Here is a 14,956-nt window from a genome sequence, read left to right as displayed (position 1 = left end):
CTCGTCAGGATCGCCATGAGCACGTCGCTAGGAGCTCGTGGCTCGCGAGCCGCTGCGACTGTCTGGACGTAGAGAACATTGTGGTCCATCGCCACGTCGAACGCGACTTGGCCATTGCTGCGCCGTGCCAACACGCGCGACTCGCCGTCGTAGACGAGCCCGAAACCCTTGAACTCGAGCTTACCGTAGGACATGATGTTGCGCGATAACTCGGGCGCCAGATACACGTCAGTCAGCGTCACATCTTGCTGCTGTCCTCTCGCGAGCACAGTCAGCACGACGCTTCCGACTTGCGTTAACTTGATGGTCTCCCCATCTGCCAAGTGGCACTCTTGATCGCAGTCCCTCGCGTCGCGCAGCAGGGATGCGTCGTTCACAAGGTGGCGGCTGGAACCGCTGTCGAGTATCCAGTCGTCATCTTCGTCATCTCTGTCGTCACCAATCGCCATCGCCAGACTTTGACCGGTGGCGCGCGAGCCGTTGCGACCTCTTCCTTCACCAACAGCTAGCGTGATGCTGCCGCCGTCTTTTGGGCCTCTGCCCCTCTTCTTGTCGTCATTCTTCTTGCTGCGACAGTCCTTCTTCAGATGGCCGACCTTCCCACACCCGTGGCAAGTGCGTGTCTCCCTGCGCGACACGGACTCGTCCACGTGCGCGACGACCTCCTTCCCGAAGGATCTTCCTGATCGAGCTTCCATCTCGATTGCTTGCGCGAAGTGCGCGAGCTCTTCCGCGTGCACGAGGTAGTCGATGCGGTGCGTCTGGTACTTCGCCATGAGTATTGTCGATAGCTCAGACGAGGCGTTGCGCACGATGTTGTCCAGAACCTGCTGCTCAGCGCCGCCCGCAGCGTCGCTGACAGCGACCAGATACAAGTAGTGTTCTGGCCAGGATCTCTTGCTCTCTTTCTTCGCCGTGAAGAGTTTCATCGCTTGAGCGGCGGTTATCGTCGTCTTGAACGTGTCCAGCATGCGCTGCATCACGTACTGCAATGTAGGCAGCACGGCCCACCACGTGTCGACCTGCTTGCTGAAATACCGCTCGGCAGTGCCAGTGAGGTACTGCCCGAGCACGTCAGTCTTCACATTCTCGCTCCACAGGAAACCGCAAGACTCCTGTGCCATGTCGACCTGGCGCCGAAACGTCTTGCCACAGTCGAAGAAGCCGGATCCAAGTCCAACGTACACCTCGGTACCATCGAACTTGCGGATCGCCAGCTTGCGCTGCCTGGCGTCCGGAGTGCGATACTGCATCGGCATCACTTGTTGCCGCTGCTGTACTGGCTGCCCTGGAGCTGCCGGCATAGCCTGAGGCACTGGTGGCGGCTGGTATGGCGGCAATGGGGCAGGCGGCTGAGGCAACGGATCAGCACGCTGCTGCAGCTGCTCTCCCGCTCGCATCCGTAGGTCTTCGAGCCGCGCTGGTGCACGCCGCAGTTGCTGCTGAGGCTGCCGATCATGCAAGTCCTCAAGCTCCATTGCTCCGCCGTGGAGTCGCCCTGCGAAGTCCGCCCCGAGCTCTGATCGGAACAGCTCGCTCTCGTGAGCGCCGCGCATGCGCTCGTCTTCGTCCATGCGTGCTTGGGACGCTTCCATCTTCTGCATTCGCAAGTCCATGCCCGTGAGCATCTCGAGAACCCTCGCCAGTGCGTCGGGCTCCGCGCTCCTTGCGTGAGCGATGGGAGAGACGACCGTAGCAGGCGCGGCCGCGGCCCATTCGTGACCGGTTGCCGGCGGCGCCTGTGCCGCGTTGGAGTCTTCGTTTCCTTCCCGTCTTGGGCTCATAACCTGTTCGCTTGCCATGATGCAAGCTGTAGAGAGGAAGTCGGTGGCACTGTGATAAAAGGATTCTGACATTGTTTGTAGTGTTATCTTTTTCGCGCTAGCATGATGGACTAACTGTTCTTGTTCTCCATCACTCCTGTCCAATCAGTCACCCATCCACGCACCTGTCCAATCAATCACACAACTGATCCTCAAACGCCTTTCTAAGTCGTCAGCCGTTTCCTCAACTGTAACTTCAACCGTGCCTTTTTCCAACAGTAACAATAACGATTTCTTTAGCTATGAACAGCCCACACGGATAATCTAAGCGCTTAATCTAAATTGTGCAGGTCCCTACTTGATCCAGCAGCTCAAATGGCGATTCGCGCCACACAATAATGAAGATTTACATGAATTAGACTTTATTTATCCCGTTCCGGAGAATCCCAAAGCGCCATGCTTTTTGAAAAGCTTTAAAAAAAGCATATCTAATTACCAAGTGATTTATGCGTTATATAGTCTAAGCAAACGCAAGGTTAAAGATCGGCATTTGAAACAAGCTGACAGCACGCATACTAGTTAGGATAAAAGTTTTTAAAGCTGAAGGTAACAGAATGTCAGTGTGATTTGTTCGGTCAATAATTTGCCAACATTGAGCGAGCTTCCTACTAAATGCGAAATTATACACCAATCACCAGCTAGTATTCCAATTTTTTTCTTCGTCCAGTTCCGAACGGAGTACAATATTAAATCATGTGGGAATATATCTCTTTGTGTAACGGGGCACTGCTATTTTCTTACTGCTTCAGTACAAGTCTACTTCGCACTGCCTCAGTGCGAGTGGTGTCTCACGTCACTTCACGTACACTAATACGTGCGGAGAAACACTCTCTTCAAAACTCTAGCTTTGAAGAGGGTTTGTCAAAAACTGTATTAATATAATTAAGTTTTTTGTACAATTTATTTAATACTTACTTAATTATAAACTACCACAAAACGTGTAATAAAGCCTTATCTGTCTTTCTCTTTGCGCGCGTCCAGCGCTGACTGGACCACTGAGACAGAATATATAATGGTCTATATCCACAATAGATAGGCTTTTACAATATTATCATGTAAGTAATATTCTCCAAATATTATCTACCTTTAAGAAAATATATTAACAAACAACCTTTAAGTGTTAATTTTATGTAGCGAAACGCCCCGTTACATCAACTCATCCTCAAACGACAATCCCTCTGACTTTCACTGGGTAGAGTGGTCACTATAAGACCACTTAATGAGAACGGTGATGATTGGTCAGACCCGCCTACTTTTATTCTAAAGCATGGTTAACAAGTCCATGCAGTGTGCAAATAGTGCGGCGCCTTCGGCTACGGTTTATGCAGCCGCGGGCAACGCATTATTGTCTCTTGCGGCAGACGTTCCGTCTGCCGTAGTGTCAACTTCTACCGCAACTCTAAATGGTGCGGGTACACGCGGTGATATACCACGTGAATGCGACCCCTCTTTGGAGGTCGACTACGAATGCGAGTCGAACGAAATGACCGACTTGAGGAGAACAGAACAGTCGCCCAATCATCGCCAGGCGGCTGACTATAAACCTTCGAATGAGGGGTTCATTCGAGTAGACGTGCATGTAGCATCCGCTGTATCATGTTCGGTTCCGACGATGAGGATGATTCCTCATCGCCAGCACCGGCTTCCGTGCCGTCACCCGCACATATTTCTGAGTGTCGTGATGACGATGGCTTAATCGTAATAAAAGCTCTTGTAGTACCCCTGCTTCAGTGGGTACCACTCACGGGATCGTAGACACCATAATATCTCGTTTTGCTCCTGAGAAGAAGCCGTGGCTTTTAGCCAAACAGCTAATTAATAGCTTTTCCTGGATAGACTACTCCTCACAATGAATATCCCTAATTTATTGCGACAAAGCTATATGGCCTTGATCCAGCGCGAAGAGATTTCGCGCTGAGAAAGATTTTAATCTCGATGCTTTTTCAAGCATCGATAGTTTAGTGGTAACAATAAGCGAGACAAAAACTCGCTTATGCAAGAATGGAGCGCGCTCATTCGCAATGTCAACGACACTGGACGCGATGCCTGCCTTCAAAAACTTAACGAGAGTCGCGTTAAGTTTGAGAGACGGACTCCAACCGGTGCAAGGTATAAATTGCATCGGTTGTCGCGTAAGGCAGGACTTCCATACCTCACGTGGGGTGAACCCTGTCCGTGTTGTGTTGACAACACGAAGCGTGTAAAATGGGATGCATATTCCCTTTCTTCGCCCTGGCGAAGGGCTCGCATCTTTATCGAGATGCACGTTGCGACTGACGTTTTGCAATCGGCTTACAAGCGCCAAGGGCTCGTGACTTCCGATGAACCTTCTGATCCATCGGATAGGTCTCGTCATACTGACGGACGAGGCCTTTAGCGTCAACAGTCAGCTGGGAACGAGGCTCCCAGCTGTCATGTGAAGGTGGATAACCGTGCAGCGAACAAGATAACTCGTTCGCTGCCCCTTCACATCACGCTGGTTTTGAATACGTTTTACAATTAAACGTTGACCGCCGTGGGAATATACCAATGGTTTTGGCGAAAGAAGGTAAATTAGATCCAACCCATGTGTCGGAACTAAAGTCAAAAATCGGCGAACTCGATCACTTTCTCCGTGAATTGGAGGAGGGACTTGATCACAAGCGCGGTAAGCGTCACCCGTTAGAACAGACGGTGCAGACTCATTATATCAAGCGGATGGAAGACCGTTCGAAGAGTGCGTACTCTTTGTTGAAGTATAAACGAAAAAAATCACGCTCTTCCTGATGAGCTGTCTTTCGCTCATCGCGGTTCCGAGAAGATTCGGACCCGACATGAGAATTTGCTGAGTCAGCATGAGAATCTGGTTCGTGACCACAAGAATTTCTTAAGGATTCTTGAATAGGGTAGTCAGATCAATCTTCGGAAGAAACCGCGTACTGATGGTACGGACGGAGCCGAACAACGTAAAACGTAGGATGCGTTCGCATCCTACGTGGCAATTCTATTGTGTACGCAAGCCTGTACGACGCAGTACACGGAAAGGCCCAATGAACATGGGTGGTAGTTTACTGCTACCCACAAAAGTGACTACACGCTTAGGAAGATTATCCGTAGAGAGTAGCCTTAGATCATTAATTTTAAATGAATGAGCATTTGCTCTTCCATGTTTGTCGGCATTACGTTTCTGACGGTCCACTGCGTTAGCAATGGAATCCTGTACGAAACGGGTTACTGATTCTCGAGTTAGCAGAAATTCTTCTGCTCACTCATTTGTCTTTTCTAATCCAGTGCGCTTTGTGCGAACTGCCATGAGATTTTTCTCATCTTCGTTGTTGATTGCTTCGGCATCAACATCATTCGCGTCATTGGTAGCTTCGAAGCGGGATGAGCATTAGCCAGATATAATTTTGCTCGTCCGAGTCCCCTTCCGTTAAACTAGACGATCCCTCTAATTGGGTGGATATATGTGGATGGCCTAAGCCATTCACTAAGAACGGTGTATGCGTTGTAGACGCATTCACCGTATTATTAATGGCGAATTCGACCATCGCTAAAAACTCGCTCCAATTCTGTTAGTATTGGACGAAATATCTAAGTATCTCTTCGAGGACGCGATTTTCACGTTCTGTCTGACCATCTGTTTCTAGTTGATCAGAAGTTGACATAGTCAGCCGTGTTCCGAGAGATCGTACACGGATTGCCAAAACTGCAGTAAACCGTTGATCTCTATCCGAGAACAGCTCACGGGATTATTTCAAAGTCTTCAACACAGCGTGTAAATGACGATTGTGCGATTCTATTGCGCTCAGCCCATCCTCAGCCCTACTATACACGAGTACAAGTAATGGGGCGCGTAGGTACGGTGCTGACGCATCACGTAGCCACCACTCGGTTAAATGTCGCTGGTGCGTTTTTCAAACCTTGGGGCATTTCAAGCCACTCCCACAGCATACCGCTTGGGGTGCTTACTGCCGTTTTCGCTACATCAAACTCTCTCATGAGTACCTGATATTAGACATCCTTCATATTTAATGCGAAAACGATAGTTGACTTTCCCATGGAGTTCAACAAGACATCTTTCTGCGGAATTGGCGTTTGCGCCGGTATGGTCGCCGTGTTCAGCTTATTGTATGCATGAACCACGCGCCATCCACCTGTGGCTTTACGCACACAAAAGGTCGGGCTGCAGTGAGGCGATTTGCTCTCACGCACATGTTTCGCCTTGGCTCGCTTGTCGAAGGACTCATTGATATAATCGACTTGTTCTTTCGGCAGTGGTCATCGCCTGGTCACACAATACTTGGTGCCAGATTCGAGGTCTATATCGTACACGATGCACCTATCTGCTGGTAGGCGGCTCGGCACTTCTTCCGGGAACACATAGCGATGTTTCCACAGAACCTCAGAACGGACTGTCTCTGAAGGCATTTTAGCCTTGAGTAGCGAATCCTTTCTTTTTGTCCGTTTCTTGGACGCTCTCGTCCATTGTCGACGACGAGTAACAGTCCGCCAAATTCTCTTCTGAAATTGGTTTGACTTATCGTGGACCTTTCCTTCTCTTGTTTCGGTAAGGAACAGATCCCACGACACCTCCGGGAGATTTACTATCTCCTCGGTAGATTTATAGACTAACCGGAGCATCTCAACTGAGGATGCCTCCGCGATTTCGTCTTTGACGGCCTCGAACACCTCGTTCAAAGACCCGTCCTGTTTATTAGAGACTGATCCAAAGGTACTCGTTTAGACGTGCCTTTGGTCGTCCTAATATGTCAGGTTCTCGTTCCTCGAGTCACCACGACCTTTAACTGGGAAGCGGGTGTCGTTGCTCTTCTGATTAATGCACCCTTTCCAGCCGCACCAGGCTCTAGGCACTGTGCCGGTTCATGCGACGCTTGACTCCTGTTAACTCGCTGTCTACTGCCTCAGGCTCTCGGGTCTGTGCAGGACTATGGGACACATTAGTACTTGTTATCGTCCTATTCACTACCTCAGTCTCCACGAGCTGGGTATAAAATGGTGACATCCCGTCAACGCACTCTCAACTGTGTTCGACACGACATCAGTTGCACACGCCTCTCGCAGGAGCACATCCTTTCCAATGTCCTGCGTAGAGTTTCACAACTGTTTACGCCAATCTATCGTTGGTTGGTATTTTACCAACCATGGCATGCCTAGGATGAGGTCATGCTAACTCTTCATACCTAGTACTGTAAACTTCTCTTTACAAGAGAAGTCACTAAAGCTGAAGGCTTGTTCTACCTGAACTCCCTCAGACTTAACGAGCGCGCCGTTCGCTAAACGAACGGTCGCCTCTTCTCGCTTGCCATCCTGGCAAAGCGACTCAAACATCGCCGGTCTCTTTCTCAGAGCCGCGAGTTTCACAAAATTTTGTGATGCACCCGAATCCACTAGGAGGGTCATCACCTGGTCATAGCCTCGTACTTGAGCGCTATAGACCAGCAGGGTTAAGGTCCGAAATTTCGAGACCTCAGGGACTATGCTACCCATTTGTTCCACAACTCTGAACTTAGGGGTAGCTTCAGAGTCCGCGTCAGTAGGGCATTCCGCCCCTACTGCGCTCCTACATTCCCGAGCCTCAGTGGTCGATGGAAAACTCATGCGTCTCGCACGCCGGTTCTTGCCATCGCCCTTTGGGATGGAAGTCCTCTTGCTGGGCATCTTTGCCCCAGCAGGGACCCTGGCATAGCAGCGAGCCATCATATGGCCGCGCTTGCCGCATCCTCAGCAGACAACGTCTGCCTCGCTCAACCCCACAGGAGTGTCTTCTGACCTCTCGGCTGACGACTTATACCAAGCTGTCGCCGTGGCATTGTTGTAGGTTTGCTCCTCAACTAAGACAATTTGGATTGCCTCTTCCATTGTCGACGGCACCTTTCTCGAAAGGGCCTATCGCGATGGGCCATGCCGTAGTCCGTTTATAAACGTGGTCACCTTAATGTCCTCCGCAATAGGACCTACGGTAATGGACGCCGACAGCGAGCGCATCTCTTGCACATATTCTTGCAGAGAATGTTTCGCCTGTCGCGCTCCATAGAAGCACGCCTAAAGCAACACTTCGTTGTTCGCCGGCTGGTATTGGCGCGAGTCACAACTGTGAACTACACCCGAGTGGTACACCAAGTGTACTAAACGGGGACTGTGTAACATTAGGGTAACTTAAGCCCGTTACACCTTGTGTCATCCGTGCTGCGGTAAAAGCACCCATGACACCACCTTCTGGGAATGGATTGTGAGCTCGATGAGATTATCTTCACGCTCAAGCGTGTTAAGTTGGAATTTCTCATCCTTGTCCTCAGATGGAATATGACTGGCACAGTCCCCGTACTCATTGTCTTCAATAAAGAAACGATGCTAAAACATTACTGTGGTCATGGTATCCAAAGTTTATCGTTCAATAATAGAAGCATCTGTAAAGGCTCGACCAGCGATCAGCCTATGTCCATCCAGAAATAATGACGACACTATTTCGAGGCTAGCATGCCTACGACTCATTTACAGATTTGTACCATTAAACAATAACGCACTTCACATCGATGCGTTCATCACGAGTTTTTATTTCATACACTACGCGTTCCCACACCTCCCTTGGCTTTCTCAAATAGGACAAAAAACTCGCATTTCGTCTTTTATTTCATCGTAGGACTCCCAAGACCACGAAAGACTTTGGATCGACCACTACCAATACGACCAACGTTCCCAAGCGTCATATTCTCGTCTCGTGTCGACGGCAAAGCCGGCCCAGAGAGTGGCAACGAACTGGTAAAGACTGAATAATTACCAAACGAGCGGCTCGTACTCGCCAGTGGAGAAGCGGTGGTGAAGCCGCTATTGTGTCGAAAGTGCTCAAATGCCGCACGTGTTTCCAATGGCTGTGCATCAGCAGCAGTGAATCCAGGAGGGGCTTTACGATCCATCGTAGACGAAGTCGTGCTCGTTGCTACAGGTGCAGATGCTGCAAATGGATCAATAGGCAACTGCGATTTGACACCGTAAGCCTTTGTGGCATCATCACGACATGCAAACGAACAATCCTTTGTTTCTCGCGTCACTTCTATATCCGTTACAACCGTGTTGGGGTTGTGAAACGACAACCATTCACTCCAATCCGATCCTCCACACGCTTCATTGCTTAAATTCCGTTGCCAATCCTCTGAACGCCATCGTGTTGAGACGGACTTAAAGGCTTCAAACGCTTCTTCCGCTTGATTCAACGGTTTGGATGGTACGACTTTCTTGTCTTCACGAGTCCTTCCACGCTTTCGCATAAACCCCTTTGTTTGACACGATACTTGTGGCAATAAAGTGGTTTGATCGGTCGTATTCCATAAAACCCGATTCGAACGCGACGAGTTCAAACCAGTGGTAGAGGATTCCAAGCGTGTGCGTGTCTTTGAAGACGAATTTCGTGGTTCTTGACTGTCAACTCGTTCCAAACTTGATTCGACAATCGTTTGAATCAAGGACTCATTATAGCTCGAAACAGAGTGCTTGGAATCATTTAACCCCGTTAATTTCGTAGCACACACACGATTTGACGTTTCCATTGGTGGCACATGCGCTTTTACGTCACGCAGTAATGGCTTCTTCGTTCCCATACCGTCTTGATGTTCCTGACGAATGCCGTTCTTACGACGCGTACTCCCGTCTTTCGATCGTTGCTCAATTAATTGAGATACTGCACGCATCTCAACGCGAGGATTTGGCGTAAATGCTGCAAGTTCCATCGCATCAAGACGCAAAGTGATGGAAGTCCCCGTATTGTCTAGAACCTTTGCATTCGTCGTCTCGGATCTCGTCCTGTCAATCGACAATCGCGTTTGATACGTCTTTCGAATCATCACGACATCATGCGCTAGCAAGAACATTGCATGGACAATCGCGAGTCCACTCACGGTCACAGCGAGTAGCCACGTCCAATACAACATGTTTTGAAGAGCCTTGGCCACGCGGGACCGTTGACACTCGAACGCAGCGTGCATGGTTATGGTTCCTTGTAATAATACGAGTTTAATCCCATCACTCGTCATGACAATCAACCAACTCGAGACCTTGGAAACGTAGCACGTGGCACGAAAGGTTACTCGATAGCGCACGGACGACTCAAAAGGTAAGACCACGTGTCCTTTGTCATTCTTTTCTATTGACACATCATCCAACGCGACTTGAAATTCACGCTTTTGTGGCTTTACAGTCGACGCTACTGACGGAAGAAGCCACGAGAAATCGTCGAGATCTCCTACGCTAACGCTATGAATTGTCAAGTTAAATGGCCCAATATTCGTGAGTCTCATGTCTCCACTTTGCGTGTAATTCGTAGACACATCCAGAAGACGAAGTCCAAATCGCCAAAGTCCTTGGTTTTCATACAATGTCGCATCGTCCGGAATCCCTTCATTTTGTGCATCTCCCAAACGTTCTTTGGGAATAAAGCGAGGCTTTTGACCACCTCCAATCGTATCGATTTCAAGTCGTAATGTTCCTTTTTCACTCTGAGCAAACAACGGCACAGTTTCAAGGTGTGAGAGAGTATTTCGAACATACATGGACGTTGTAAGTGCTTGCACACGAGATGGATAATAATAAATCGGTCCCAATTGTGCTTCTTCACCTGGTTCGACTTGAACCATTCGTTTTCGAAAGTAAAAAGGAGCAACGTGACGATCGTCGTGTGTAAACCACTGGAACGTCACGGCATCGGAATTCAATTCTTTCCACTTGAGTAGACATAACAATGCAATCCCATCCATCGATCCAAACAATTCGTCCAATTCATTGGTTTTCAAACGAAAAAGATCGTTTGTTTCATGTTCACATGCAAAAAACAAGCGCTGCTCCGTCTGGGAGATGGCTAATTCCATGTGTACAGTCATATTGCTTGGATTTCGAACAGGGATATACAATTGACGGCGTTCAAGAAGATCTGTAAGCTCGAATCGCAAGCCAGTCGTCCTAAATGTGGACGCAAGAATTGATGGTCGCTCGACATGCGTCAAGATTGTCACATTGGCGACATCTTGAACACTTTTTGTGTGTAATTGTACAATTGTTTCCAAGACATACGGGTTCTTGGACGCATGGAATTGACGCCACACAAGATCACGATGAGTTATGGCATCCAAGTCGCTGGAAGTCACGAATTCGCCATACTCGGACAACTCGGCGTCATTCTGTCCCGCTTCCGACACGGGAAGCATACAATCAGCAAGAAATACGGCATTCACACATCTTGTGTGCCACGCTGGCGAGAATGCAAGTTCGACTGAAATCATTGCGTCGGGTGTGTGTGTTTCGTGTATGGATACCACTTTCCAATCGCGATTGCTCATCGAAAGTTCAAATGGAAGGACGGCATGATCAAAGGTATTGCGATACAACACGTGAAGATTTAAAGTCCGTCCTGGAAACATTGATGGCACAATGAGTTGACTTGTTACGGGTTCAACGGTGCCTAAGACGGTGGTAAAACTGGCAAAGAAATAAAGTTCTTCCATGACGGTTTCAATCGTTGTCACAGGAACGATGACGTGCCCTACTTTTGAGTCTTTCGAGTTTATTGTGATGCTCAAATTAACTTGATACCCAGGCAGAAGATCAAAACGCTGTCCGGCAACGACTGTTTTAAAATGGGTACTCGTGTCTTGAGTAGTATGAAGGTCTTCAAACGAAATTTGAACAATAGTTGCGGTAAGGGAGACAAAAACGACGTCACTCGTGTGAACTTGGGAGATTGTCAATGAAAGAGGTACGGGGTTGTCATTCATTAATGTCACGACTTCTGTAAGCGAACGATTGGATACTATAGTCTCGCACTCAAAAACCAGTGATCGACAAGATCGTAGGCTCTTTTCCTTTAATTGTAGTCTTGTTAAATCGACATGTACGAAATCAACCATCCAGGATTGAAAAGGAGCGAGTCCTCGAGTAGACTTTGCGCGTAATAAACCATAATGAAGTGTAAGCTCAATTTCATGTGTCGATACATTTGTCTCGACCACAAGCGTATACGTATGTGCAATGGACTCATTAGACGGCACGAAAGACGGTCGTATCTGAAAGAGTATATCCGACCACGAAGAATTCGTCGACACCGTCTCTTGAGTGTATGTATCCACTTGAATTGCATCCAATTCCGGCGTGAGAGTATCAATATACACACGCTGTAGCTCAACAAAACCGTCAAAATAGTTCCACAATTGCAACGTATGCCACTTCAGGGTCTCCATGATCACGTCTGTATTCCTTAATCGATCCTCCATTGGGTTTAATTCCCTAGCCATCGGTACTTCATCCATCCATTGTGTCTCATGATGCCAATACCCCACGTATCCGTGAACCACATGTCCATACACTTTTAAAACCGGTTTTTTATCGTCAATATTCGACGCATTGGTCGTCAAAACAAGCGATGCAGCGCCCCTACCGGTCATGTCTTGATCCAATTGTATTTGAAAGACTAGCGCATGATTGATTCGTGTTTGTGGTGGTACAACAACTGAATAGCCTTCGAATTGAGTCGACTGTATCAAATTGTTCTCTGCCAACACAACATCCAAGACTTCCACCGCGTAAACGTTGGTATTGATTAAATCAATCGTAATTTTCCGATACGCGTCGTCGTCCAAGTTTAAAAGTATGCCGAAATCCATTATTGCGGGGATTGGATAAAGTCCAGGGTCTAAAACCGTAAGATGTACCGGTATGACCAGTAACCGGGTAATACCCGCCAACACATGGATCCACGTTGTATACACTCCGGCACGAGTCTCGGCATCAAGTACGACATGAACAAGAGGACTTGGTACATGTGGAAGCATCTCCCATCCCGTGTTTGGTCGTGTATCGTACGCGTGGCGTTCGTCGTTACTTTTGGCGTGCATTGCTTCCTCATGAAGCCGTCGTAGACGAATAAATGGACTTGCACTCGGGACTGTGGCTTCGAGTACGGTGTCGAACGTATCAACTTGTGTAATTCGAATCGTGGCGTCCATGGGATTGGTAAACGCCACGACTTCTTGATAGAGAACTCCTACAGGAATCGACGCATGAATCGCAGATACTTTGTATCTATTTTGAACGATTTTCATACTACGTAAAGGCACGGCATTGAACCATCCAGACGACGTGAGGACTTTTAAATGCGCTTCAACGCCGTGTGTGTCCTCTTGACGTGGAAGCCACATAAATTCGACGCGAAGGCGCCCTTTTGGAGCCAATTCAAGCCCGTTTAGATCAGTAAGAAGGTAAAACGCGTCATGGGTACATTCCACACGCTCGAGACGGACAGGTAGTGACCCCGTGTTCTCCACGTAAACGTCGTAACGCTGAGGCACGCACGTCTCGGCGCGGCCAAGGTTTACATACGTAGGCGTGAATTTTAGTACATTGGCCACATTGGTGGTGATACCGGTATTTGCAGCAATACTATGGGCTTCACTACGACGTCGACCGACTCCACGCGAAATGACAATATTATTGGCCTCTCCAGTCACGCGACTCGCCAAGGAAATTGGAGGACGCGGTGGTTTTGGCAGTGGGATGTCTTGGGCTGTAATGAATACGCATAGAAGCAAGAGCGGGACAAGGAACGTGTGTCGCGAGTGCCAAGGCCGCATGGCCGTGCTGAGCGAGAAACTCGTGGTACGCATGCTTAAAAATGGAGTATGCGTTTTCGCAGTTTTGGACAAATGTCATGCCAACGTAATATAGTCCGAGTGTCTTGCAACTGAAAACTATCCTGGCCAAAGTTTTTCCTTACGATTTTGCTTGATTGACTTTATGATGAATTTATGAAGTTATGAATAGCTCAACTTTTATTGATGTTGTATCATTCATATTCTAGTTGTAAGGAGCAACATTTTTAGAAATTACCAGTGAGTGGTCTGGGATTTTTTTACAGAATTGTACCTAAAATTTAAGCATCAGCTCTTATGCTCAGTTTCAAAAATTGCAACCCATACGATTTACTGTACCGTAGTTTGGGCATTATAGATCAATTCCATACTAAACGCAATTATCTCAAGGAGCAAATATAGCTAAATCTCTTGTACAAATCCAAAGTAATCTTTTTTAAAATGCGTATGTTAAACAGTATTTTTTCACAACCCACAAGAAGAAAGCTGCCAAAATGGGTCAATCCTACTCCAAGACGAAGCTACTGGCAGCTATACCTTTACTTGTAGCCGCTGCTTTACTCATAGCTTCGATGAACGTACCCCTTGACGTTGGTTCGACTGAAAGGAGCGTCGTTTCGAGACGACTGGCCGCACCGAATGTTGCGTCAAGCATAAACCATGACGAACGTTTGTTAACTAAACTGGCCCGCGAAATATCAGAAAAGTGGAATAATTTATTTTTTAAAAAAAGTGATTCTATTCCAAGCAACCCTCATGACCTACTCGAAACCATTCAAGTTCTGGAGAACACAAACACACATTTGGCCAACCAGCCAATTATAAATAAAGGATATCCTGCAATTGCAAAGGCCTTGCTGGACAAGTATGATCTAATACCGCTTGCATCGAAAATCGCCCAGTTTAAAGAGTACGGCCCCGAAGATTTAAAACCATTATTCGATGGTACATTAAAGGTCATTTTGTCAAGAATGGAGGCCAAAAAAATATCTGTTTACGACGTTGCGGCTTCCATTCAAGCCCCAATTAAATGGTGGGTTTTTAAAAATATGCCTCAAGGCTTTTTTGAAGGTGAGCTTCTAATGGTGTACGCCAAAACTGACCTCGAGTTGGCAGCCGCGATGGCTACTCGTTTCGACAGTTTGTTTCAAACTTTATATCGCTACAAGCAGGAGATTCTTCCTCAGCGGATCGTAGACGCGTGCACAGTAACACTTAGTAAGTCCGTGGAGACTTTAATTCGTGAGCTTGGATTACACAACGCCGGCAACAACCTCTTCAGACTGCCGCAAATGCATGCGCTTGTCATCTTAGCCTCAACTATGAATTTACCTAATTACGGTTTTATACATTTGTGGGAGGAGCTCCTGAAAATTTACCCAAATGGCAAGCTGTATAAACTCGCTCGACAAAAACAGAATGTGCAATCAGTATCCCCGTCGGTTCAATCTTTCGTAACTTTCGTGTTAGAAAGAGAGACTCTATTTAAAAGCCTTGCTA

At 47.7% G+C, this 14,956-nt stretch overlaps 1 protein-coding gene across 1 annotated transcript; it reads right to left on the bottom strand.

Moving 5' to 3' along the window:
• Positions 1–8,452: 8,452 nt before the first annotated feature.
• On the bottom strand, positions 8,453–13,471 carry CCR75_004211 (uncharacterized protein; the record flags this gene model as incomplete). Its single annotated transcript, XM_067962298.1, has 1 exon — positions 8,453–13,471. One exon carries the CDS (start codon positions 13,469–13,471, stop codon positions 8,453–8,455), a length of 5,019 nt encoding a protein of 1,672 aa, XP_067817625.1.
• Between the last annotated feature and the right edge of the window lie 1,485 nt (positions 13,472–14,956).

Source organism: Bremia lactucae, linkage group LG3, assembly GCF_004359215.1.
Source record: "Bremia lactucae strain SF5 linkage group LG3, whole genome shotgun sequence".
In the NCBI taxonomy this organism is placed as follows: domain Eukaryota; phylum Oomycota; class Peronosporomycetes; order Peronosporales; family Peronosporaceae; genus Bremia; species Bremia lactucae.
The sequence above is the reverse complement of the archived record's forward strand: the minus strand, read 5'-3'. Positions and strand labels throughout refer to the sequence as shown.